The following is a 27,018-nucleotide window of genomic DNA, read 5'->3' on the forward strand; positions in this document are numbered from 1 at the left end:
AGTTTGTGACTGTGTTGGTTTCTTTTTGTATGTATCAGACAACTTAATATAAAGAAAGACGTAACCGTTGGTATTTGTAGTTTTTTTTAATGTATGGTGTACAAGACTTACTGTCTCTGACTCCACAGATGCATCTGATTACCTTCTTTTGCTAATGAGAACTTTTTTTGCTCCATGGAAATTCTCGCATAACAGAATGACATATGTCAAGTGGGTGTGGAAAAAGGCATAGCATGCGTTGAGCAATAACTTATCGCTAACACAATACCTTAGGTTACCTAACAAATATGTCACACACGCTAACTTAGTAAGTGTATGACCAGTAGGACTCTTCCACTTTAATTTCAAATCATGGTGGATCTCAAATAGTCTAGCTAAAGTGCAGTCGTTGCTTTCATCTTTAATACATTAACTAAAGAGGATTCTTACTGTTTTCTCGTGATTAATAGGCCGTTTCATTGATTTGAAATTACTAGCGGCTCTGACTCGATTCGTACTTTCCTTGCTGTAATGTTTCAAAGTCTCTCCCCGCTTCAACAAAAGAAAAGTGTCATCTGCATAGAGCGTGGATTTACACAACAAAATGCTAGGCAAGTCGTTTACTTATAAATTCTAAGAAAGAAAAGGAAAACGACACACCACGAAGGAATTATCTGAATGGGAAGGAACTCAGTGGATCCAGAATGAGATATTCATTCTGCAGCGGAGTCTGCGCTGATATGAAACTTCGTGGCAGATTAAAACTGTGTGCCGGACCGAGACTCGAACTCGGGACCTTTGCCTTTCGCGGGCAAGTGCTCTACCAACTGAGCTACCCAAGCACGACTCACGCCCCGTCCTTACAGCTTTACTTCTACCAGTACCTTGCCTCCTACCTTCCAAACTTTACAGAAGCTCTCCTGCTCATGCTTGGGTAGCTCAGTTGGTAGAGCACTTGTCCGCGAAAGGCAAAGGTCCCGAGTTCGAGTCTCGGTCAGGCACACAGTTTTAATCTGCCACGAAGTTTCAAATCAGTGGATGTTATGTACACGCCCAGACAAATAGATGATTACAATTTGAGAAAAACTGGATGATGTATTCGAGACAGTGAAAGTTTCCTGAAAGTTTGGCCGTACCTTTTTGTAACACCCTGTATATAGGATATGCGCACGACGCATGTAAAACACGTTTTTAGTCATTTGTGAAAATTTATGTTTTTGGAGCATGTGAGATAGGCTTCTAACCTACTCGTATACAGACGCGTATAAAGCAACGTAACTGCTCCTACTTTGCTGCGTGTCAGAGGAGACTGCATTCTGTCTGAGGTTCACCGGGCGAGAGGCGCCGGCTTAATGGGATGTTTTCGAGGCCAGGCGGCGCGGGCACACGGCCAGTACCTGGTTCCAGATGGTGATGTACTCGCCGCCGCAGCAGACGACCTCGTCGTACAGCCCGGGCACGCCTCGCACGATATCGAGCACGAGGAAGAGGAACGAGAGGTCGCTGAACAAGCTGTAGGCGGTGAGCGCGCCGTGCAGCAGCAGCGGGCCCGTCGCTGTCTGCGTCGTCATGGCGGGTGGCCGGGCGCTACGGCGACTACCTCCTGCTGCTGCTGCTGCTCTGTAGCCTGCTGCCGCCACCGCAGCCGCGGCCACACTGCGGCCGAACGCCGCTTCCGGAGGACTCGGCGGCGCGCGTCGCATTAGCCGGTGACGCGCTCCTAATCGACTGCTGACCGACACTACGTAGCGATGAATAGAGGCGCGCCGGTGGTTACGACAGCAGCGGCTATTCGCCATCAGGGCAGTTTCCGCTTCTGCGCTCTCTAGCGTACTCACAAATCTGTTTCGGCTACATCTACATCTACATCCATACTCCGCAAGCCACCTGACGGTGTGTGGCGGAGGGTATTTTGAGTATCTCTACCGGTTCTCCCTTCTATTCCAGTCTCGTATTGTTCGTGGAAAGAAAGATTGTCAGTATGCCTCTGTGTGGGCTCTAATCTCTCTCATTTTATCCTCACGGTCTCTTCGCGAGATATACGTAGGAGGTGAAGATATGTTCTCGAAACTTCAGCAAAAGCCCGTACCGAGCTACTGAGCGTCTCTACATCTACATCTACACCTACCGAAGAAATTCTGGTCGTATGTAAAGTACACAAGCGGCAAGACGCAGTCAATACCTTCGCTGCGCAGTGCCGATGGTACTGTTCAAATGGCTCTGAGCACTATGCGACTTAACTTCTGAGGTCATCAGTCGCCTAGAACTTAGAACTAATTAAACCTAACTAACCTAAGGACATCACACACATCCATGCCCGAGGCAGGATTCGAACCTGCGACCGTAGCGGTCACGCGGTTCCAGACTGAAGCGCCTTTAACCGCACGGCCACACCGGCCGGCTATGGTACTGTTACCGACGACTGTGCCGCTAAGGCGGAGTTATTGAACGCAGTTTTCCGAAATTCCTTCACCAGGAAAGACGAATGGAATATTCCAGAATTTGAAACACGAACAGCTGCTAGCATGAGTTTCTTAGAAGTAGATACCTTAGGGGTTGCGAAGCAACTCAAATCGCTTGATACGTGCAAGTCTTCAGTTCCAGATTGTATACCGATTAGGTTCCTTTCAGATTACGCTGATACAATAGCTCCCTACTTAGCAATCATACACAACCGCTCGCTCACCGATAGATCTGTACCTACAGGTTGGAAAATTGCGCAGGTCGCACCAGTGTTTCAGAAGGGTAGTACGAGTAATCCATCGAACTACAGACCTATATCATTGACGACGGTTTGCAGTAGGGTTTTGGAGCATATACTGTATTCAAACATTATGAATCACCTCGAAGGGAACGATCTATTGATACGTAATCAGCATGGCTTCAGAAAACATCGTTCTTGTGCAACGCAGCTAGCTCTTTACTCGCACGAACTAATGGCCGTTATCGACAGAGGATCTCAAGTCGATTCCGTATTTCTGGATTTCCGGAAAGCTTTTCACACCGTTCCTCACAAGCGACTTCTAATCAAGCTGCGGGCCTATGGGGTATCGTCTCAGTTGTGCGACTGGATTAGTGATTTCCTGTCAGGAAGGTCGCAGTTCGTAGTAATAGACGGCAAATCATCGAGTAAAACTGAAGTGATATCAGGTGTTCCCCAGGGAAGCGTCCTGAGACCTCTGCTGTTCCTGATCTATATACATGACCTGGGCGACAATCTGAGCAGTTCTCTTAGGCTGTTCGCAGATGATGCTGTAATTTACCGTCTAGTAAGGACATCCGAAGACCAGTGTCAGTTGCAAAGCGATTTAGAAAAGATTGCTGTACGATGTGGCAGGTGGCAGTTCACGCTAAATAACGAAAAGTGTGAGGTGATCCACATGAGTTCCAAAAGAAATCCGTTGGAATTCGATTACTCGATAAATAGTACAATTCTCAAGGCTGTCAATTCAACTAAGTACCTGGGTGTAAAAATTACGAACAACTTCAGCTGGAAAGACCACATAGATAATATTGTGGGGAAGGCGAGCCAAAGGTTGCGTTTCATTGGCAGGACACTTAGAAGATGCAACAAGTCCACTAAAGAGACAGCTTGCACTACACTCGTTCGTCCTCTGTTAGAATATTGCTGCGCGGTGTGGGGTACTTACCAGGTGGGATTGACGGAGGACATCGAAATGGTGCAAAAAAGGGCAGCTCGTTTTGTATTATCACGTAATAGGGGAGAGAGTGTGGCAGATATGATACGCGAGTTGGGATGGAAGTCATTAAAGCAAAGACGTTTTCCGTCGCGGCGAGATCTATTTACGAAATTTCAGTCACCAACTTTCTCTTCCGAATGTCAAAATATTTTGTTGAGCCCAACCTACATAGGTAGGAATGATCATCAAAATAAAATAAGAGAAATCAGAGTTCGAACAGAAAGGTTTAGGTGTTCGTTTTTCCCGTGCGCTGTTCGGGAGTGGAATGGTAGAGAGATAGTATGATTGTGGTTCGATGAACCCTCTGCAAAGTACTTAAATGTGAATTGCAGAGTAATCATGTAGATGTAGATGTAGATGTAGATGTAGATGTACATTTATACTCGGCAAGCCACCCAACGGTGTGTGGCGGAGGGCTCTTTACGTGCCACTGTCATTACCTCCCTTTTATTTACCAGTCGCGTATGGTTCGCGGGAAGAACGGCTGTCGGAAAGCCTCCGTGCGCGCTCGAATATCTCTAATTTTGCATTCCTGATCTCCTCGGGAGGTATATGTAGGGGGAAGCAATGTATTCGATACCTCATCCAGAAACGCACCCTCTCGAAACCTGGACAGCGAGCTACACCGCGATGTGCCACTCTTGCAGAGTCTGCCACTTGGGTTTGCTAAACATCTCCGTAACGCTATCACGCTTACCAAATAACCCTGTGACGAAACGCGCCGCTCTTCTTTTGATCTTCTCTATCTCCTACATCTACATCTACATCCATACTCCGCAAGCCACCTGACGGTGTGTGGCGGAGGGTACCTTCAGTACCTCTATCGGTTCTCCCTTCTATTCCAGTCTCGTATTGTTCGTGGGAAGAAGGATTGTCGGTATGCTTCTGTGTGGGCTCTAATCTCTCTGATTTTATCCTCATGGTCTCTTCGCGAGATATACGTAGGAGGGAGCAATATACTGCTTGACTCTTCGGTGAAGGTATGTTCTCGAAACTTTGACAAAAGCCCGTACCGAGCTACTGAGCGTCTCTCCTGCAGAGTCTTCCACTGGAGTTTATCTATCATCTCCGTAACGCTTTCGCGATTACTAAATGATCCTGTAACGAAGCGCGCTGCTCTCCGTTGTATCTTCTCTATGACTTGAATCAACCCTATCTGGTACGGATCCCACACTGCTGAGCAGTATTCAAGCAGTGGGCGAACAAGCGTACTGTACCCTACTTCCTTTGTTTTCGGATTGCATTTCCTTAGGATTCTTCCAATGAATCTCAGTCTGGCATCTGCTTTACCGACGATCAACATTATATGATCATTCCATTTTAAATCACTCCTAATGCGTACTCCCAGATAATTTATGGTATTAACTGCTTCCAGTTGCTGACCTGCTATTTTGTAGCTAAATGATAAAGGATCTATCTTTCTGTGTATTCGCAGCACATTACACTTGTCTACATTGAGGTTCAATTACCATTCCCTGCACCATTCGTCAATTCGTTGCAAATCCTCCTGCATTTCAGTACAATTTTCCATTGTTACAACCTCTCGAGATACTGCAGCATCATCCGCAAAAAGCCCCAGTGAACTTCCGATGTTATCCACAAGGTCATTTATGTATATTGTGAATAGTAACCTCCTCTGCGGCACACCTGAAGTCACTCTTACTTCGGAAGACTTCTCTCCATTGAGAATGACATGCTGCGTTCTGTTATCTATGAACTCTTCAATCCAATCACACAATTGGTCTGATGGTCCATATGCCCTCACTTTGTTCATTAAACGACTGTGGGGAACTGTATCGAACGCCTTGCGGAAGTCAAGAAACACTGCATCTACCTGGGAACCCGTGTCTGTGGCTCTCTGAGTCTCGTGGACGAATAGCGCGAGCTGTGTTTCACACGATCTTCTTTTTCGAAACCAATGCTGTTTCCTACAGAGTAGATTTCTAGTCTCCAGAAAAGTCATTATACTCGAACATAATACGTGTTCCAAAATTCTACGACTGATCGACTTTAGAGATATAGGTCTATAGTTCTGCACGTCCCTTCTTGAAAACAGGGATGACATGTGCCCTTTTCCAATCCTTTGGAACGCTATGCTCTTCTAGAGACCTACGGTACACCACTGCAAGAAGGGGCTGTCCATAAAACCGTTAAAAAAAAAAAAAAAAAAGGCCACGGTGCAGAGATCTCTTTTGAAAAGTGGTCGGTCGATTTGTCCACAACCACACAGGTAGCTTCCCAAGTGCATTATGAAATTGATATACAGCTGTACCACACCTTAACAGACGACAGAGGTTTCTAAACTGTGCGTTTTGAGGTACCTAATGGTCAGAAATAAATACAATGAGTGCCTCTTCCACGGAACTTTAAATCCTTACCTTCCCTCTTCTTCCCGATTACGCAATTAGACTACGATGATTTTAATATGTCGTTGATACACTGAAGGGCCAACGAATCTGGTACACCTGCCCAATATCGTGTAGGGCTCCCGTGAGCACGCAGAAGTGCCTCAACACGACGTGGCATGGACTCGAGGAATGTCTGAAGTAGTGCTGGAGGGAACTGACACCATGAAACCTGCAGGGCTGTCCGTAAATCCGTAACAATACGACGGTGTAGAGATCTCTTCTGAACAGCACGTTGCAAGGCATCTCAGATATGCTCAATAATGTCCATGTCTTTGGAGTTTGGTGGGCAGCAGAAGATTTTAAATTCAGAAGAGTGTTTCTGGAGCCACTCTGCGGCAATTCTTGACGTGTGTGGTGTCACATTGTCGCGCTGGAATTGCCCAAGTCCATCGAAATTCACAATGGACATGAATGGATCCATGAATGTAACTTCATCTTCTGTTGGAGTATGCGACTACAGCTGTTCAATGTTCAATAAAAACAATACCAATCGCCGTTATATAGGTATATTTCTAGGCAACCAGTTACGACGTTACACTACGTCATCTTGAGGCCAAAACTGCTCCAATCCAGTAACCTTCGTGTTACAAATATAGCAGTGTTCTTAACTGGTTTCATTACGGGCTATTACGGGCATAAGTGCTCGTTGTTTATTGAATGGATGCACGTGACCAGACAGGATGCTTACGTACGTGTCACCTGTCAGAGTGGTATGTAGAGGTATCAGGGGTCTCGTTTCACTCCAACTGCAAACGCCACACACCATTTCAGAGCCTCCACCAGCTTGAACAGTCTCCTATTGACATTCAGGGTCCATGGATTCATGAGGTAGTCTCCATACCTGTATTACTGGCGCAAACAAAGTTGACACTCGGCGCGGTGGCTGACGGGAGCTACTGTAAATGGGAAATGCTTTTACAGTCGCTCCCATCAGTCACCGCGCCGAGTGTCAACTTTGTTTGCGCGTGTAATACAGGTCCATCCGCTCGATATAATTTAAAACGAGACTCGTCCGACCAGGCAACATGTTTCCAGTCATCAACAGCCCAATGTCGGTGTTGACGGGCGCAGGCGACGCGTAAAGCTTTCTGTCGTGCACTCATCAAGAGTACACGAGTGGGCCTTCGGCTCCAAAAGCCCATATCGATAATGTTTCGTCGAATGGTTCACACGCCGACACTTTCTGATGGCCCAGCACTGAAATCTGCAGCAATTTAGGGAGGGTTGCACTTCTGTCACGTGAACGATTCTCTTCAGTCGTCGTTGGTCCCGTTCTTGCAGTATCTTTTTCCGGCCGCAGCGATGTCGGAGATTTGATGTTTTACCGGATTCCTTATATTCACGGGGAAATCCCCACTTCATCGCTAACTCAGACATCCTGTGCTCCATGACTCCTGCGCCGACTATAACAGCACGTTCAACTTCACTTAAATCTTGATAACTCATTGTAGCAGCAGTAACCGATATAACAACTGCGCCAGACACTTGTTCAAAAATGTGTGTGAAATCTTATGAGACTTAACTGCTAAGGTCATCGGTCCCTAGGCTTACACACTACTTAACGTAAATTATCCTAAGGACAAACACAGACACCCATGCCCGAAGGAGGACTAGAACCTCCGCCGGGACCAGCTGCACAGTCGATGACTGCAGCGCCTCAGACCGCTCGGCTAATCCCGCGCGGCCAGATACTTGTTGTCTTATATAGGCTTTACCGACCGCAGCGCCGTATTCTGCCTGTTTACATATCTCTGTATTCGAATACGCATGCTTATGCCAGTTTCTTTGGCGCTTCAGCGTATGTTAATTAGTCAACATACACTGATGGAAAAAAAATCGCAACACCAAGAAGGATTTGTGCGACATAAACGAAAGCTGGTAGGCATGTTTGTACATCCCGAAAGATGACGTCTGTAGGAATTTTGCGCCTATTGGGTAAGAGTGGCGCTAGTAGCAAATCAGCTTGGCTTTGAATGCGAGCAGTAATGGTCATGATCTTTTCTTACCTTTGAGAAAGGACGTAGTGAGTTCATGTTTGTGAATAACGTCTTTAAGCAGTTGACCACGCCATTGTCAACAGCTCACTTAGTTTGAACTAATTTAGAATTATATTAATACCTTCAGTTGCTGACGGGCGTTGATATATATCAACGGGGACAGGCGAAAATGTGTGCTCCGACCGGGACTCGAACCCGAGATCTCCTGCTTATAGGGTAGACGCTCTATCCATCTGAGCCACCGAGGGCACAGAGGATAGTGCAACTGCAGGGACTATCTCGAGCACGCCTCTCACGATACCCACATTCTCACCTTTTGTGTCCACACACTACATTCGTAGTGTCCCATCCCGACTCACTCATTACTCGTGGAAGACATTCTTACCAAGTCCCGTAAGAGTTAGGGGAATCTGTGCGCATCCACACAGAAGAAGAAGGTAATGGCCGGTATTGGCAGAACTATATACTTATATTGATATAGTGTCTGTTCTTTCGGACATGTCCGAAAGTACAGACACCATATCCATATAAGTATCTAGTTTGAACGATGTCGTGTAATGGGGGTACGAGGAGGTAGATGTTCCTTCCGTGAAAATGCAGAAAAACTTTGCAGGAATGTAGGCACTGTACGTGATTACTGGCAGTGGTGGTCCCGCGAAGGTGCGTTAGCAAGGAGACCGGGCTACGGACATCCACCTCGAATTAGCGAGAGGGAAGACCATCGTATTGGGTGTGTGGCGATGGCGCAGCGTACTGCGTGTGCAGCAGGAATTTAAGCATCCGCAGCGCCACAGCGACACAGTGAAACGTTACAAATCGGTTACTTCAAGATCAGCTACGAAACAGACGCCTTGTAGCGTTCATTCCACTGACCCCAAACAACCACTGTTTCCAGCATCGTTGACTTCGAGCAAGATCTCATTGGCGGGCAGGGTAGAGACCAGATGTGTTTCCTGATGAAAGCTGGTTCTGCCACGTTCCCAATTGTGCCAGTATTTTGGTAAGGAGAAAGCCAGGTGAGCACCTGCAACCAATCTGTCTGCAACCTGGACACGCTGGACCTACACCTGGAGTTGTGGTCTGGAGCGCTATTTCGTGTGACAGCAGGAGCACTCGTGGTTATCCCACGTGCACCCTGACTGCAAATTTGTTCGTCAGTCTGGTGATTCGACCTGTTGTGCTGCCATTCACGAACGACATTCTAGGGGGAGTTTTCCAACAGGATAACGCTCGCCCACATTCCGATGTTGTAACTCAACACGCTCTACAGACTGTCATCATGTCCTCCGCAATATTGAGAGTGGTAATGATGTTCAGTCCCAATGGGGCACTGTTAAATGGCGCGTTCCCCAAGGGTCGGTGCTGGGGCCACTGCTGTTTCTTATTTATATAGATGATATGCCTTCTAGTATTACAGGTGATTAAAAAATATTTCTGTTTGCTGATGACACCACCTTGGTAGTGAAGGATCTTGTGTGTAATATTGAAACATTATCAAATAATGTAGTTCATGATATAAGTTCGTGGCTTGTGGAAAATAATTTGAAGACTCAGTTTTTACAGTTTCTAACTCAGAATTCAACAAGAACTGACATTTTAATGATACAGAATGGGCATGTTATAAGCGAGACGGAACAGTTCAAGTTCCTAGGCGTACGGATAGATAGTAAGCTGTTGTGGAAAGCCCATGTTCAGGATCTTGTTCAGAAACTAAATGCCGCTTTATTTACCATTAGAACAGTATCTGAAATAAGTGACATTTCAACACGAAAAGTAGTATACTTCGCATATTTTCATACGCTTATGTCATATGGTATTATTTTTTGGGGTAATTCTTCTGATTCAAAAAGGGTATTTTTGGCTCAAAAACGGGCTGTTCGAGCTACGTATGGTGTAAGTTCGAAAACCTCTTGTCGACCCCTATTCAATAGTCTGGGAATTTTGACATCGCCCTCACAGTATGTATTTTCTTTAATGTCGTTTGTTGTTAGCAATATTAGCTTATTCCCAAGAGTTAGCAGCTTTCACTCAGTTAATACTAGGCAGAAATCAAAGCTGCATGTGGAATGCACTTCCTTGACTCTTGTGCAGAAAGGAGTGCAGTATTCTGCTGCATCCATTTTCAATATGCTACCACAAGAACTCAAGAATCTTAGCAGTAGCCCAAACCCTTTTAAGTCTAAACTGAAGAGTTTCCTCATGGCTCACTCCTTCTATTCTGTCGAGGAGCTCCTGGAAGAGCTAAAAAATTAAGCAAATTCCAGTGTTACATTCTTGATTTTCTTTATTTAAACTAACGACTTGTCGCCTGAATATGTTTCTTATATTTCATTTTATCTGTTTCTACAATCGTGTTATAATTTCATGTATTGACTCGTTCCATGACCATGGAGACTTCTCCTAAATGTGGTCCCACGGAACAATAAATAAATAAATAAATAAATAAAATGTCACCTTGGTCTGCTCGAGCGCCAGACCTGTCTCCGATCGAGCACATAGGGAACATCATCGGACGACAACTCCAGCATGATGCACAACCAGCATTAACCGTCCCCGTATTGACCGACCGAGTGCGACAGGGACTCCGTCACACAAACTGACAGCCGGCAGCTGCACGTTTGCATGCCTGCATGCACTCCACATTTTGCCAGTTTCACCAATTATTAATGCTCTAGCGTTTCACAAATGGAATGGCTTGTCTCACGCTCACATTAAACTATAATACTGCAACGTTAATTTCCTAAATACGTTATCTAGACAAATGTGTTTCCGAAATTCTATTACTCAACATTACTTGTCTCTTGGTGCTGTGATTTTTTTCCGTCAGTGTATTTGCAAGACTATTCAGACAATTAAAATAAACAGGACACGTTTTACTACACTATCGAATCAACATTTTAAAGAACATAGTTCTTATTAAAGGAAACAGCGATCTATAATTATTATAAATAAACGGGAAGCAATCTTGATCGCATAAATTTTTTAATGTGGTGACCGGTTTCGATCTTATTATAAGATCATCTTCAGAACATATATATCTGCCGGAGGCGGTGGCTCACGGCACCACCAGCCACAAGCAAGAGGGTTGCCATGCGTCACTGCCTCCGGCAGACATCTATGGTCTGAAGATGATCTTGTAATAAGATCGAAACCGGTCACCACATTAAAAAATTTATGCGATCAAGACTGCTTCCAATTTAACTATCCGATCAAATGTATCCGAACATCTAACCTTCGCCTTTATGACAGTTTCAACTCTGCTGTGAAAACTCTCAATGAGGTGTCTGAATGTCCGTGGAGGAGTGGCACCCCATTCTTCCTCAAGTACCGAAACTAGGCAAGCCAGTGATGTTGAACGTGCTGTCTGGAGCGGAAACGACGTTCTGACTCGTCCCCTTTTGTGCGTTCCATTGGTTTCAGGTCGGGACTTTGGCAGGCCATACCCTTTCAGGATTCTCACCGTCCGCCGAACCATTGCTTCACATACGCTGCTTTGTGGCAGAGTGCATTGTCATGATAATACGTAGGACCATCGTCTCCGAATTGTTCCTCTATTACACGCAGTGCACAATGTTGTGAAAGGTCTTATTATTAAATGTTTCCCTGAGACATTTAAGACTTCAATGTCTCAGGGAAACGTTTAATTATAAGAGCTGTGAAAGGTGTTCATATCCTTCTGCATTTCAAGATTTCTTAATAGAAATTTGGGGACTACAAAGTAACCCCGAAACACTACTGTAGCACCACCTTCTGTGTACTTTCCTGCTGTCACGACACTACCGCAGGTAACATTGTCCGGCGTTCGCTAAATCCGTACCTGTTCGTCAGATTGTCACAGAGTATAGCGTGATTCTTTTCTCCAAATGACTCGTTTCCATTCATCGATTATCAGTGGCGTCCTCTTTACACCACCTCAAGAGTCGCTCCGCATTAACTACAAGCAATATGTAGCTTATGAGGAAATAGTGGACCACTGTACTCCGTTCTTTTTATCTCGCTAAGCACAATCATTATGCTACTTGGACTGCTCGAAGGACTTTGAAGGTGACGAATGATTCCCTCCGCTGATTCATGCATCCTTTTTTACAACGGCCGTCCGAAATTCTCGATGGCCTCTTTCCGTCAGTAAATGAGATCTGCTCTTGCTTCAGCTCTCGTTGTTCATCCGCGTTCTCACTTCATAATATCAACAGTCGACTTGGACAGCCTTAGAATGTATGTTTACAGCTCGGGATATTCAGTCGCCAAATGATTTTTATAATTCATAAATCACAGCCGAAGGTTTCACCGTGAATTGTAACAAAAGCTTTAGAATGGCTGAAACGTCCCGGATGGAAATGTTAGTCAGGAGACATCCAGTGATCAGTCCATGTTCGAAGTCACTTAGCTCTCCTGTCTGACCTAATCTGCTGTTGCCGCTTCTCTAGTGACAACTCATTTATACTGTCGGTGACGTTTGGTGCCCAGTTTCGCAATTCATAGGTTAGTCTGGGTACCATTATTAGACAGTATACATTGCAGTGACGGAGAATAAAACCGAACTATACGAAATTCGAACTTGGAAGATACAGTGCATGCGTGGGTGGCCAGCTTACAATCGACAGTAGTTACGTAGTTTGCAGATTTTTTAGTCTCCACCATTTAAAAATGAAAATGTAACACCAAAGTACAAAATCTGGCACTGGAAACACATATTTCGAAACACATTACATATTTCATAATTGTGTACTGATAGATTAATATTCCTCTTATTCAATCTCCTATAAATTCTGCCGGCCGTTGTGTAATAGAACCCAGTACGTTGTCCTCGATGGTGAGTGTTCATCGGAGGTGAGGGTATCATCTGGAGTGCCCCAGGGAAGTGTGGTAGGTCCGCTGTTGTTTTCTATCTACATAAATGATCTTTTGGATACGGTGGATAGCAATGAGCGGCTGTTTGCTGATGTTGCTGTGGTGTACGGGAAGGTGTCGTTGTTGAGTGACTGTAGGAGGATACAAGATGAATTGGACAGGATTTGTGATTAGTGTAAAGAATGGCAGCTAACTTTAAATATAGACAAATGTAAAGTAATGCAGATGAATAGGAAAAAGAATCCCGTAATGTAATTAGTAGTGCAGCGCTTGACACAGTCACGTCGATTAAATATTTGGGCCTAACATTGCAGAGCGATATGAAGTGGGACAAGCATGTAATGGCAGTTGTGAGAAAGGCGGATAGTCGTCTTCAGTTCATTGGTAGAATTTTGGGAAGATGTGGTTCATCTGTAAAGGAGACCGCTTATAAAACACTAATACGACCTATTCTTGAGTACTGCTCGAGCGTTTGGGATCCCCATCAGGTCAGATTGAGGGAGGACATAGAAGCAATTCAGAGGTGGGCTGCTAGATTTGTTACTGGTACGTTTGATCATCACGCGAGTGTTACGGAAATGCTTCAGGAACTCGGGTGGGAGTCTCTAGAGGAAAGGAGGCGTTCTTTTCGTGAATCGCTACTGAGGAAATTTAGAGAACCAGCATTTGAGGCTGACTGCAGTACAATTTTACTGCCGCCAACTTATATTTTGCGGAAAGACCACAAAGATAAGATAAGAGAGATTAGAGCTCGTACAGAGGCATATAGGCAGTCATTTTTCCGTCGTTCTGTTTGGGAAGGGAACAGGGAGGGAAGATGCTAGTTGTAATACGAGGTACCCCCCGCCACGCACCGTATGGTGGATTGCGGAGTATGTATGTAGATGTGGATGTAGATGTAGATGCCCGAGCGGTTCTAGGCGCTTCCATCTGGAACCGCGCGACCGCTACGGTCGCAGGTTCGAATGCTACCTCGTGCATGGATGTGTGTGATGTCCTTAGGTTAGTTAGGTTTAAGTAGCTCTAAGTTCTAGGGGACTGATGACGTCAGATGTTAAGTCCCACAGTGCTCAGAGCCATTTAAACCACTTTTACTGTCGCAATGACCTGCTCTCATCAAACAGGGAACAATTATTTAACCTACGTCAGTCATCAAAGTCAGGCTTCACAGTGGCTCATCTTGACAAATTGCGTATGAAGTGAAATACACTTGCGCGCTTTATTTTTGCCTGTGCCACGAAGCCGCGTATTCGGGAGAAGCGGACTTCAAATTCCCATCCGACACTCCAGCTGTAGGTGTTCCGCTGTTTCCCTAAAATGCTTCAGACGAACGTCGCAAGCAATACTTCCTGTGGAAACGCTGCGACTGATTTCCTTCCTCAATCCTGAGCAATATGTGCGCTTGCTCAAACTGTAATGATATGGCTGTCGATGGGCTATCAAATTGTAATTTTCATTCATCATTCTTCGCCTCGTCTGAGTCTTCTAGTTATAGTAATAGCCATAGATGTTTCTGGTGTTCTCTGACACCTGGCAGATCTCTTACTTTCAAGAGGGACTGCATGAAGTGCAAGTGACAAGTTTCTAACAGGAACAACCAGCTGTGGGAAGAGGCTGCATCGCAGTCAGGCATTCAGCCTGAAACTATACGAACTTCTGCAATGACACTGTGCTATTATGTGGCAGAGCACGCATGTCGTGTTTGGTATAAGGCTACAAATGTAAAAAAGTGGACATAGTCCTGTGTGACACTTGTAGAATCGTGAGAGATTGCTTGAAATCCACTCCAGTCGAATAGCTTTACCACCTCGCAGGAATAGCACGACCTCCTGTTCGACGAGAAACAGCTGCCTATAAGGAAAGTAAGACAGTGGGGAAGGAGCGAACCCATCCTTTGTATGGACACGAACGGCAACGACTGAAGTCAAGGAGCAGTTGCCTTAGAATATCGACAGGACTTTAGAACCACTGCCGAAGAAGTTAGATTGCATGTGTTTAGGACTACTCCCTATTCGTTGACGCTTGCCGGCGACGCTATGTCCTCTCTAGCATTCGTCGGCTATGGGTCGGCGAGGTCTGATGAAACTATCAGTCTTTATATAGTGATTCTGGTCAAGTAGGCTTTAAGAATGACTGTCTGTAAACGGGTAAAGATTTCAGGAACGACTTAAAAACTTTATTTTTGCTGGGCCCACCCCCATTCATACGAAGCAGATGACGGGATTATAGGCAGCACACAAGGTACACGCACACACACACACACTGCAGAGTGCCAATGCCCTTCCGCCTCTCAGGGGCATAATGAATACAAAATGTTGCGAGCAATAGGTGCCAGGGAGCGTGGAAGTATAAAAGTGTTGGTTAAGACGATAGCTCGCGACAAGTGGGAAATCCGGGATTTAGTCCCCCTCCGGCACAAATTTTATGTGTCACCAGTAAGTAATATTTCCATGTCCAACGCAGCTGATGTCGAAAAGAATTCGCAACAGATAAATAAATTTCGTAATATTAATACAAACATATCGTTTCCTTGTTGTACATACATGAAAGGAAAACAATCGCGAAGACAGTTTTAGGTGAAGGAAATGACAAATGCTTGTAACCTGAACTTTGTTTATGATAGAGATTGTTTATAAATCTCTTTTACGATTAGTAACTAAATGTTGCCCAAATGTTTGGGATAGAATACTAGAAAGCATGAACGGTAACCGTTTAGTCTCATGTAAATCCTCCGAATCTGAACTAGTGCTCTCTCGAAGGAAGACGCCTGATATATACAAAGCGAAAACATACATAATATTGTTCTAGGAACAGTTTCTTATGGACTAGTGTGGTGGCACAGTGGTTAGCACATTGGTCTTCGGGAGGACGGGGCTTCATATCTCAGTCCTGCCAACGGAATTTAGATTTTCCGTGATGTCCCTAAATCGCTTATGGCGAATGCCGGGATGGTTCCCGCGAAATGGTACGCCCGTTTCCTTCCCTGTGCCTCTCCAGCCCGAGCTTGTGCTTCGTCACTAACAGCGTCGCCGTAAACGGATTGTTAAACCCTAATTTTCCTTCCTTTTAAGAGCGGTTCGAATCCTGCCTCGGGCATGGGTGTGTGTGATGTCTTTTTCCAAAGCTGTTTCACAGAGGAAAACTGCACTGTAGTTCCTTCTCTAGATTGTCGCACAGATGACAAAATGGTAGATATCGAAATAGACGACAGAGGGATAGAGAAGCAATTAAAATCGCTCAAAAGAGGAAAGGCCGCTGGACCTGATGGTATACCAGTTCGATTTTACACAGAGTACGCGAAGGAACATGCCCCCCTTCTTGCAGCGGTGTACCGTAGGTCTCTAGAAGAGCGTAGCGTTCCAAAGGATTGGAAAAGGGCACACGTCATCCCCGTTTTCAAGAAGGGACGTCGAACAGATGTGCACAACTATAAACCTTTATCTCTAACGTCGATCAGTTGTAGAATTCTGGAACACGTATTATGTTTGAGTATAATGACTTTTCTGGAGACTAGAAATCTACTCTGTAGGAATCAGCATGGGTTTCGAAAAAGACGATCGTGTGAAACCCAGCTCGCGCTATTCGTCCACGAGACTCAGAGAGCCATAGACACGGGTCCACAGGTAGATGCCGTGTTTCTAGACTTCCGCAAGGCGTTCGATACAGTTCCCCATAGTCGTTTAATGAACAAAGTAAGAGCATACGGACTATCAGACCAATTGTGTGATTGGATTGAAGAATTCCTCGATAACAGAACGCAGCATGTCATTCTCAATGGAGAGAAGTCTTCCAAAGTAAGAGTGATTTCAGGTGTGCCGCAGGGGAGTGTCGTAGGACCGTTGCTATTGACAATATACAGGGTGATTCAAAAAGAATACCACAACTTTAGGAATTTAAAACTCTGCAACGACAAAAGACAGAGCTAAGCACTATCTGTCGGCGAATTAAGGGAGCTATAAAGTTTCATTTAGTTGTACATTTGTTCGCTTGAGGCGCTGTTGACTAGGCGTCAGCGTCAGTTGATGCTAAGATGGCGACCGCTCAACAGAAAACTTTTTGTGTTATTGAGTACGGCAGAAGTGAATCGACGACAGTTGTTCAGCGTGCATTTCGAACGAAGTATGGTGTTAAACCTCCTGATAGGTGGTGTATTAAACTTTGGTATAAACGGTTTACAGAGAATGGGAGTTTGTGCAAAGGGAAAAGTTCTGGACGGCCGAGAACGAGTGATGAAAATGTAGCACGCATCCAGCAAGCATTTGTTCGCAGCCCAGGAAAATCGACTCGCAGAGCTAGCAGAGAGCTGCAAATTCCACAATCAACTGTATGGAGAGTCCTACGAAAAAGGTAAATTATGAAACCTTATCGTCTGAAATTGGTTCAAGCACTGTCTGCAGCTGATAAGATTAAAAGAATCGATTTCTGTGATTTTATCCTTGCTCAAATGGAAACAGATGAATCTTTCGTTTCAAAGATTGTGTTTAGTGATGAAGCAACTTTCCACACTAACGGGAAAGTCAACCGTCACAATGTCTGTATATGGGGCACTGAGAATCCGCGGGAAACAACTCAGTATGAACGTGACTCGCCTAAGGTGAACGTTTTCTGTGCCATTTCAGCCAATAAAGTTTTTGGTCCCTTTTTCTTCGAAGGTGCTACTGTAACTGGACTACAGTATCTGGAGATGTTAGAGAATTGGCTGTTCCCTCAGCTCGAACAAGAAGCACAACAATTCATATTTCAGCAGGATGGAGCGCCACCACATTGGCACTTATCTGTCCGTAACTACCTGAACGTCAACTACCCGAGGCGATGGATCGGCCGCCAGGCAGCCCGTGACAGAGCACTTCATCACTGCCCTCCAAGAAGCCCTGATCTTACCCCCTGCGATTTTTTCTTATGGGGGTATTTTAAGGATATGGTGTTTCGGCCACCTCTCCCAGCCACCATTGATGATTTGAAACGAGAAATAACAGCAGCTATCCAAACTGTTACGCCTGATATGCTACAGAGAGTGTGGAACGAGTTGGAGTATCGGGTTGATATTGCTCGTGTGTCTGGAGGGGGCCATATTGAACATCTCTGAACTTGTTTTTGAGTGAAAAAAAAACCTTTTTAAATACTCTTTGTAATGATGTATAACAGAAGGTTATATTATGTTTCTTTCATTAAATACACATTTTTAAAGTTGTGGTATTCTTTTTGAATCACCCTGTATATTCATTGGAAGAATCCTAAGGAAATGCAGTCCGAAAACAAAGGAAGTAGGTTACAGTACACTTGTTCGCCTGCTGCTTGAATACTGCTCAGCGGTGTGGGATCCGTACCAGATATGGTTGATAGAAAAGATAGAGGAGATCCAACGGAGAGCAGCGCGCTTCGTTACAGGATCATTTAGTAATCGCGAAAGCGTTACGGAGATGATAGATAAACTCCAGTGGAAGACTCTGCAGGAGAGACGCTCAGTAGCTCGGTACGGGCTTTTGTTGAAGTTTCGAGAACATACCTTCATCGAAGAGTCAAGCAGTATATTGCTCCCTCCTAGGTATATCTCGCGAAGAGACCATGAGGATAAAATCAGAGAGATTAGAGTCCACACAGAAGCATACCAACAATCCTTCTTCCCACGAACAATACGAGACTGGAATAGAAGGGAGAACCGATAGAGGTACTGAAGGTACCCTCCGCCACAAACCGTCAGGTGGCTTGCGGAGTATGGATGTAGATGTAGATGTAGATGTAGGTTAGTTAGGTTTAAGTAGTTCTAAGTTCTAGGGGACTGATGACCATAGTAGTTAGTTCCCATTATGCTCAGAGCCATTTTGAACCTTGACTCCGACAATTTAAATCCAAAATGCCTCTAAACCATGTATACATTTCAAATGTGACCGCTACCTCCGTTCGACGTCAACGTCACAGACAGCAGGTGGCAGCACTGGCAGTGAAGGGTATATAAAGTGTATTGGGGAGGTGGGAAACTGTGCCGTCGTTGTCGTAACGCTGTAACGATTTATCTGACGTCCAAAAGGGCATCATCGTTGGCTTTCGGGCCAAAGGTGGAAGCGTTTCGCCATGATTGAAGTGTAGGCGCATGGCGAAATGGCGCTATCCAAAACTGGCGCAAGGCCACTATGGTGCACCACGGGCCATACATAACAGGGGTGCGGGTATGGGTACAGGGGAATAGACTTGCAATTGTGGCGCTACTCATCGCCCCGATACTATATGTCTCCTCAACGACTGTTCAGCGACCTCCGCAGCATGTGCTTGGTCCACGCGCCCATGTTGACTGCTGTTCGTCATCAAAGAAGGCTGGAATTCACAGGCCAGTACCGCATCTGGGTGTCCACTGAATGGTGACAGGTGATCTTTTCAGATGAACCGCATTTTATGCTCCATCGGCCAGATGGCGCGTACAACTTGAACTGTCTGAAAGCAAACAGCCTGCAACAACCGTCGGAAGGGTCTAGGACAGATGATGGGCATTATGGTGCGGGGAAAGTTTTCGTGGCACAAGTATACATCTAGCCTGGTATCCTTGGCGACCCTGTCCATCCATACATGCAGCTGATTTTTCCTCAGCACGGCGGCATCTACGAGCAAGACAATGCAAAGTGTCTCACAGCTGGCAGTTCGCGTGCGTGGTTCCACGAGCTCCTGGATGGGTTTATCGTACTCCAATGGTCTCCAAACTCTCCGGATGTAAGCCCAATCGAGAATCTGTGGGACCACCTCGATTGGGCTGTTCGCGCTGTGGAACCTCAGCCGAGAAACTTAGCGCAGCTGGCCGTGGCATTAGAGATGGCATAGGGTTGGGTTGTTTTGGGGAAGGAGACCAGACAGCGAGGTCATCGGTCTCATCGGATTAGGGAAGGATGGGGAAGGATGTCGGCCGTGCCCTTTCAAAGGAACCATCCCGGCATTTGCCTGGAGCGATTTAGGGAAATCACGGAAAACCTAATTCAGGATGGCCGGACGCGGGATTGAACCGTCGTCCTCCCGAATGCGAGTCCAGTGTGCTAACCACTGCGCCACCTCGCTCGGTCTAGATGGCATAGCTCCTCTACCTTGTCGTTAGCTTTGAAACTTTTTTATTTAAATGAGTGTGTCAGTACTCAAACTGCTGGACGACTGAGAAGATGAAACTTCAACGTTATTTGATTCTGAAACAGCTGAATAAAACTGAACGTACTGACCCTACTTTCTCTTTACTTTTCCTTATCATGTTCATGTCAACACTGGCCCACAATATTCTAGCGCATTGACTGCTAAAAAAAAAAAAAAAAAAGCCTGACTTCAAATAATTAATACAAAAGAATGGCCCTGAATAAGAAGCAATCCTGACAATAACCTATACATTTCATTAAGCACTTACCCCACAAAAATCTTCATTACGCGAACTACTGCAATACAGCGACCGTCAGTACTGGGTACTGCCAGCTAAATAAAAGATTCTATCTACTAAATCCACTAACTACTAATAGGCATGTGGTTAGCAGAGGAAAGATTTTGTTGCAAATCAAATAATGTATTTACCTTAATAATGTGACATCCAGTTAAAACAAGAATATAAATCGTGATTGACATCCAGTACAAAGGTATACAACCATGAATAATTTTCAAAGTCGGATACTTCCAGATTGTTAGCCTACGCTAACATTTGAGACCTCCACCCTGCATCAATGCTAACTTCTCACATTTAACATCCATGACTGCTGGCTGTTCGCCTCCAACTGCCCAACAGTACTTCCATCACTGCCGGCGACTAACTTTCAACTGCCCAACACTACTGGCGATTAACTTCCAACAACGAGTCCGAGCAGCCACAGAGTCTCTTACAAAGTGCAGTCAGAGATCCAATTCAAAGCGCTACACAGCGCTGCCAACACACAAGCAGCCCACTTACAGCTTTATTGAACCGCAATGACTCTTTTCCCTCACGTCTCGCAGTGGTCCGTGCTGTAAAAGGTAGTTATTCATGCTATTGACAGGTGACCACATTAATGTCAGTGGATAGCGCAGTAGTCATTAGAAACATAATTAAAATCGTTGCTCTTCCAACCGAGCGAGATAGCACTGGACTGAAACTCTGCAGGACGCCGGTTTAAAACTCCATAGAACAATTCAGATATAGTTTTCGGTGAATTCCCTAAATCGCTTAATGAAAATGGTTCCCTTGAAAAGGACATGGCTGATTTCTTTCCCCATCCTCCACTAATAGGAATTTATGCCCCATCTGTATTGACCTCGTTGGCGCCGAGATCCGTCTTGAATGGAACCAGTATTACAGGGTGTCCTATTCGAAGGAGACCCCACAAACAAACATTTTCTTAAATTACACTTAACGGATTCGCACAAAAATCAGGAAATGAAGTGGCCATGTCATACCTTGTTCATGGGGAAACAAAGGCGGATAACAAAAAGTGCTGGTAGTGACCGCCCTCGACTTGTAAACACAGTTGAACACGACGCTGCAGATTCTCAAATGTTGCTGCCAGAACCTCTGGTGTCACTGCCTCTATTTCACTGATCATGTTCTCTCGCAGATCTTCCAAGTTGTGAGGTTTGTTTCCTAGATCTTGCCTTTGAGGGCACCCCAGTGAAAAACGTCAGGTGGTGTTAAATCAGGTGTCCTTGGCCGCCACAGTCCTTTAGAAATCACTCTGCTGGGGAAAAATGACACGACCTCAGCCATTCGGGACGTGTAGCATGTGGTGCAATCCTGTTGGTACCAGCCGACGGTAACTTTTTCAGCGTCCGACTGGTTCACAAATTCCCGAAACATTTCGATGTAAACTGCACTTGTCACAGTAGACTCGAAAAAAAAATGGTCCGATGATAAGACACTGTGTTATTGCACAGAACACTTCAATCTTTTATGAATGCAGGGGGGGGGGGGGTTCCTCGACCACCACATGTGGATTTTCATTGCACCACAAACGTATATTCTGAGAGTTTCCATAGCCAGAGAAGTGGAACCATGCCCCACCACTGAACGATGTTTTATTTATTTTATTTGCACGTCAAGTTCCGTAGGACCAAACTGGGGAGTAAGTCTCCAAGGTCATGGAACGTGTCCGTACATGAAATTTTACATAAAAGTAATAACAGATAAAAATAAATGTTTATGAACCCAAAAAAAGCCAGTCCATAAGTTTAAGTAAAGGCACTCAACAATACAATAAGAATCAGCTTAATAAGGAGTGACCCACGAGGAAACTCTTCAGTTTCGATTTGAAAGCGCGTGGATTACTGCTAAGATTTTTGAATTCGAGTAGTAGCTTATTGAAGATGGATGTAGCAGTATACTGCACACCTTTTTGCACAAGAGTTATGGAAGTCCGATCCAAATGCAGGTTTGGTTTCCGCTGAGTATTAACCGAGTGAAAGCTGCTTATTCTTGGGAATAAGCTAATATGGTTAACAAGAAATGACAGTAAGGAATATATATATATATATTGAGAGGCCATTGTCAAAATACCCAGACTCGTGAACAGGGGTCGACAAAACGTTTGTGAACTTACACTACTTATTGCCAGAACCGCCCATTTCCCGAACCAAAAATATCCTTTTAGATTTGGAAGAGCTACCCCAAAATGTAATACCATACCACATAAGAGAATGAAAATAAGCAAAGTAGACTAATTTTCGTGTCGTACGATCACTCACTTCTGATATCGTTCGACTAGTAAAAATGGCAATATTAAGTCTTTGAACAAGATCCTGAACGTGGGACTTCCGCGACAGCTTACTATCTATCTGAACACGTAGAAAATTGAACTGTTCATTTTCACTAATCGTATGTCCGGTCTGTGAAATTTAAACATCACGTTTTGTTGAACTGTGTGTCAGTATCTGTAAAAACTGATTTAGCGTTAGTTTATTTTCTTCAAGCCATGAACTTAGGTCATGTACTGCACTATTTGAAACCGAGCCATTGTTGCACACAACATCCTTTACTACCAAGCCAGAGTCATCAGCAAACAGAAATATTTTACAGTTACCTGTAATACTAGAGGGCATATCATTTATATACATAAGGAACAGGATTGGCCCCAACACTGATCCCTGGGGCACCCCCCCCCCCCCCCCCACTTGACAGTACCCCACTCAGACCCCGTATAACAGCCGTTATCAACACTGTGAATAATGACCTTTTGCTGCCTGTTTGCTAAAGTAAGAGGTCAAGCAATTGTGAGCTCCTCTCCGTAATCCATAATGGTCCAACTTCTGGAGCAATATTTTGTGATCAACACAATCAAATGCCTTAGTTAAATCAAAAAATATGCCAAGCGTTCGAAACCTTTTGTTTAGCCCATCCACTACCTCACAGAGAAAAGAGAATATAGTATTTTCAGTTGTTAAACGACTTCTAAAGCTGAATACATTTGATAGCAAATCGTGTGATATAAAGTGATTGTTATCCTTACATACACAGACTTTTCAATAACTTTTGCAAACACTGATGGGATAAAAATTGGTCTAAAATTATCTACATTATCCCTTTCTCCATGTACCGCAATATTCATGGCCTGCTGAAACTAACGGCAAAATTTAATGCGATTGTCGCTGACATTCTGTTCCTGAACAACTGTAAACCTGTGTAGCCACATGCCGGCTTTCCTCGCAGGTCTGTCACGTGTGCTCCGTGACATTCCTCATTCCCGAGATAAACATCGAACAGACTTTGCACGGGAGGCCAACGATCGTTGTTTCGCGTCAGTCACTTTTTCTTCCGATAATGGCGACCGTGCCCCGCCGTGAAAGATCCAGCACTGTTCCACTGCTCTCCATCTTGTTCACTAACTTTCGTATGCAGCATTTAGACGGTATATGCTGGTCACTAAACTGTTCAATAAACATTCGCTGACATGTCTCAATGGAACCAGCAATCCAAAATTGTTTCACAAGAAACTGTAGATTTAGATATTTACAATACTATACAAAAATCACTATAGCACGCGACGAATTTGCAAGGAAAACAGAAAGTATGCACCACTCACACATAAGACGTTATGATAATTTGCTTGACAGATGTGTGATCTACATTTGGCACCTAGTGTATTGTGGCAAGGATTGTCTGAAACAATACCGCATTGTTAGGGGTAAGTGGCTCTAAAAGCCCATGCACGAGGTAAGCAACTGGAGTAGTTTGCGATATGCTTGTTTGAGAGTTGAAGGTCAGGGGCCTCTGCCACGCGTACGCCTGTGGAATTTTCTGACAGATTAATGGTGAGCGACTAGAACTCTGACGCCTGCATTTCGCAATCGACAGCTTTATCACGGAAGTTTTCAAATAGTTGGCATAACGCGTGGCCTATTGGTCCACGTGAACTCGACTCTAAACCTAAATGGTTCCCTATCGGAAGGAAACTTCGGTTCAGATATGAACGTCTCATGCCCTAACAATGTGTGTTTTTAACAATTACTCGTACTCTAGAAAACTGTCACATTCATTACATTTCTTCTTTAAGAAGCTGAGTTCCAGAGGAGGTCAAAAGCATTTTATCCATATTGCCGGTAAGTGATGGCAAATGAATAACTAGCCCGATGGAAGAAGAGAACGTTGAAATTTTCACTTAACAGAATAAAGCTAAGGTACTATATCCATTATGTTTAGTAGCTCGTTGAGTGAAATGCTATGTGCATCAATGAACGTAGTTGTAGAGGTCTTGATGAGAAACTTGCGAATGTTAACCACTGCTACGGATGAAGTTTAAACACTTGATCATTACTGCACCAATAAATAATGTGTTTAGCATATAAAATAACTGTTGTTGCTGGTTCCGATAGTTAGGAGTTGTGAAAATTGTCACGAGTTCCTACATTTAAATTTGGAGCGTGGGCAAGAGTTAATAAATAAGGCAGGGTCTTAAAAATATTTGGAGGTACGTACTAGAGATAATTTAAATTGAACATCACAGTTCAACTAATTCTGCGTTTTGTATCATTGCTACTTTTGAAGGGAAAAGAATAAGAAATCTAGAAACACAACAGTCCGACTACAGAAAAAAGTAATTAACATGTACTAAACAATTATTTCTACTTCTTCTTGATATTATCACAGTAACACAGTTTTCATCGTGAAGTGTTTTGAGGACCTTTATGTTTTCACTTTTTACTATTATAACTTGTCAGTTGCAGAAGAAATATTGTAAAATCATTGAAGACTGCTAAAGATCAAGTATATGTGGAACAGTAGTATGATGGACTCCAATGGTAGTATTAAAATATATTTAATTTTAATTTTTTTAATTTTTCCCTTTAAATAACTGTTTGTGCATAGCTTAGATGAAGTGAGCAACTGGGTTAATAAGAGTCCAGAGCAAACTTCGACGTTGCGTCCTTTGTTGTGGTGCGGTGGCCATCAAGTAGGAAATTTGAAATCCGCAGATATTAGAAAATAAAGAAGCCCTTCTATGATGCGTTAGTATATTTGGACCGTGGAAAGTGAATTCCGATTAATGCTGAAGTTCATATTATAAGGGCTTTAAATTTAGCTGACAGAAATTTCAAAAGTTCGTTAAGTTACATAAAAGTTTAGCGCGGAGTTGTAAAGATAGCAGCAACTGAGGAGCAGTCTAAGACGAAGAGCCGAGTCTGGTTTCAGAGTAGTTGCTGTAATCCTAATACACAAGAAAAGTAAGGTATTAGTAAATACCATAATTATTAAAGAAAGTAGATTAGCAGCCATCATAATAGGTAGTGTGTATCTTACGAAGCAGACTGACTGTTAACGTATAACTTGACTCGTTCCATATCTCTAAAGGTTTTCCTTCACGATAAGGTTCACGGAATACGATCCGTGACTGAGTTAATTAATTAATGCATAACAGGCATTCCAGTTCCAATAATGTTCATAACGTTCATTTCCGAACAAGGAACTAACTTTTGTAATGACACGGGCCTAGGAAGAACTCTTTCCGTTTAGTTTTACTGTTCATTTAGTTATTATCCGTTTTTATTGCTCATTTGTGTCACTATCTTTGATGCTCATTCTTTCAGCTGTCGTATCGCGTTGTTTTGTGAGGCTGATGCAACAACGGCGATTCTTAAACCATGTATGAGACAGTCAGCGTATGGCATTATATGGAAACCAATGACCCCTCATTTAATGTGTGGTGGCTGATGGAGTAAACATTTTTATTGTAGTGTTTTACAGCGAGCTGCTTTTATTGTAGTCTTAAAACTTGTGCAGCGTTCGTTGTGAGGAAATCCACGCGAAAAGAAGTAATATTTTTCTCCGTGGTTTATATTTAAAATATCAATTTAACTACCACATGTTTCGAAATAACATCGCGTGTCTGAAGATAAGGAGTGACTTCATTACAAAGCAGATGCGAATTGTCTTCTATTTAACAATATTAATTTGTGTTACAAATTCACTGAAAATCCCTCTCACAGCAGTACAAGCCAAAATCTATGAGGCATTAACGATATTGTCTTCGTTTTTTCTGTCTATAGTACGAACTTCTTAAGTAATTTTTGAACTAATCATGAGTAATATTAAGAGGTTTCCCTCTGATAAAACACAAAGGAATGTTTAGAAATTTACCTTGGAAAGGAAAACACCTCAAAGCAATGCAGGAAACATTTTTTGCATGAATACTTTGATACTCAGGTCTTTGGAGAAGGAAAAATATAAAGCCCGATGTTGTGCCACCAATTCAGAGAAATACACAAGAACTAGTATTTGCAAAAAAAGTGCAAATGGCTCTGAGCACTATGGGACATAACTTCTGAGGTCATCAGTCCCCTAGAACTTAGAACTACTTAAACCTAAGTAACCTAAGGACGTCACATATTTCCATGCCCGAGGCAGGATTCGAACCTGCGACCGTAGCAGTCGCGCTGTTCCAGACTGTAGCGCCTAGAACCGCTCGGCCACCCCGGCCGGCCTAGTATTTGCATCTCACTATGAAACGTACGATGTATTTCAGTTGGACTTCAACCGATATGATTGTAAAAAAACATTGTTGTGTACAAGTTTCAGTCACGCAGTTTACACTTTCATTCCATACAAAAAACACAGCACAATAGTAGTGGCACTGGTTTCTCATTTAAAAAAAACACTGGCTGCTG

General features: G+C 44.0%; 1 protein-coding gene across 2 annotated transcripts in view; it reads right to left on the reverse strand.

The window, feature by feature from the left end:
• LOC126234241 (androgen-dependent TFPI-regulating protein-like) overlaps window positions 1-27,018 on the reverse strand; it is a 257,244-nt gene that overhangs the window by 76,974 nt on the left and 153,252 nt on the right. Inside the window, exon 1 of one of the 2 annotated variants that reach the window (XM_049942933.1) lies at window positions 1,377-1,611. The exons of the other annotated variant lie outside the window; for it this stretch is intronic. Coding sequence (XP_049798890.1) covers window positions 1,377-1,550 — 174 coding nt within the window. The 5' untranslated portion in view covers window positions 1,551-1,611. Of the gene's footprint in view, window positions 1-1,376; window positions 1,612-27,018 lie in introns of those variants that run through there. 2 annotated transcript variants of the gene reach the window in all.

This window comes from Schistocerca nitens, chromosome 2 (assembly GCF_023898315.1).
Source record: "Schistocerca nitens isolate TAMUIC-IGC-003100 chromosome 2, iqSchNite1.1, whole genome shotgun sequence".
NCBI classification, from domain to species: Eukaryota; Metazoa; Arthropoda; class Insecta; order Orthoptera; family Acrididae; genus Schistocerca; species Schistocerca nitens.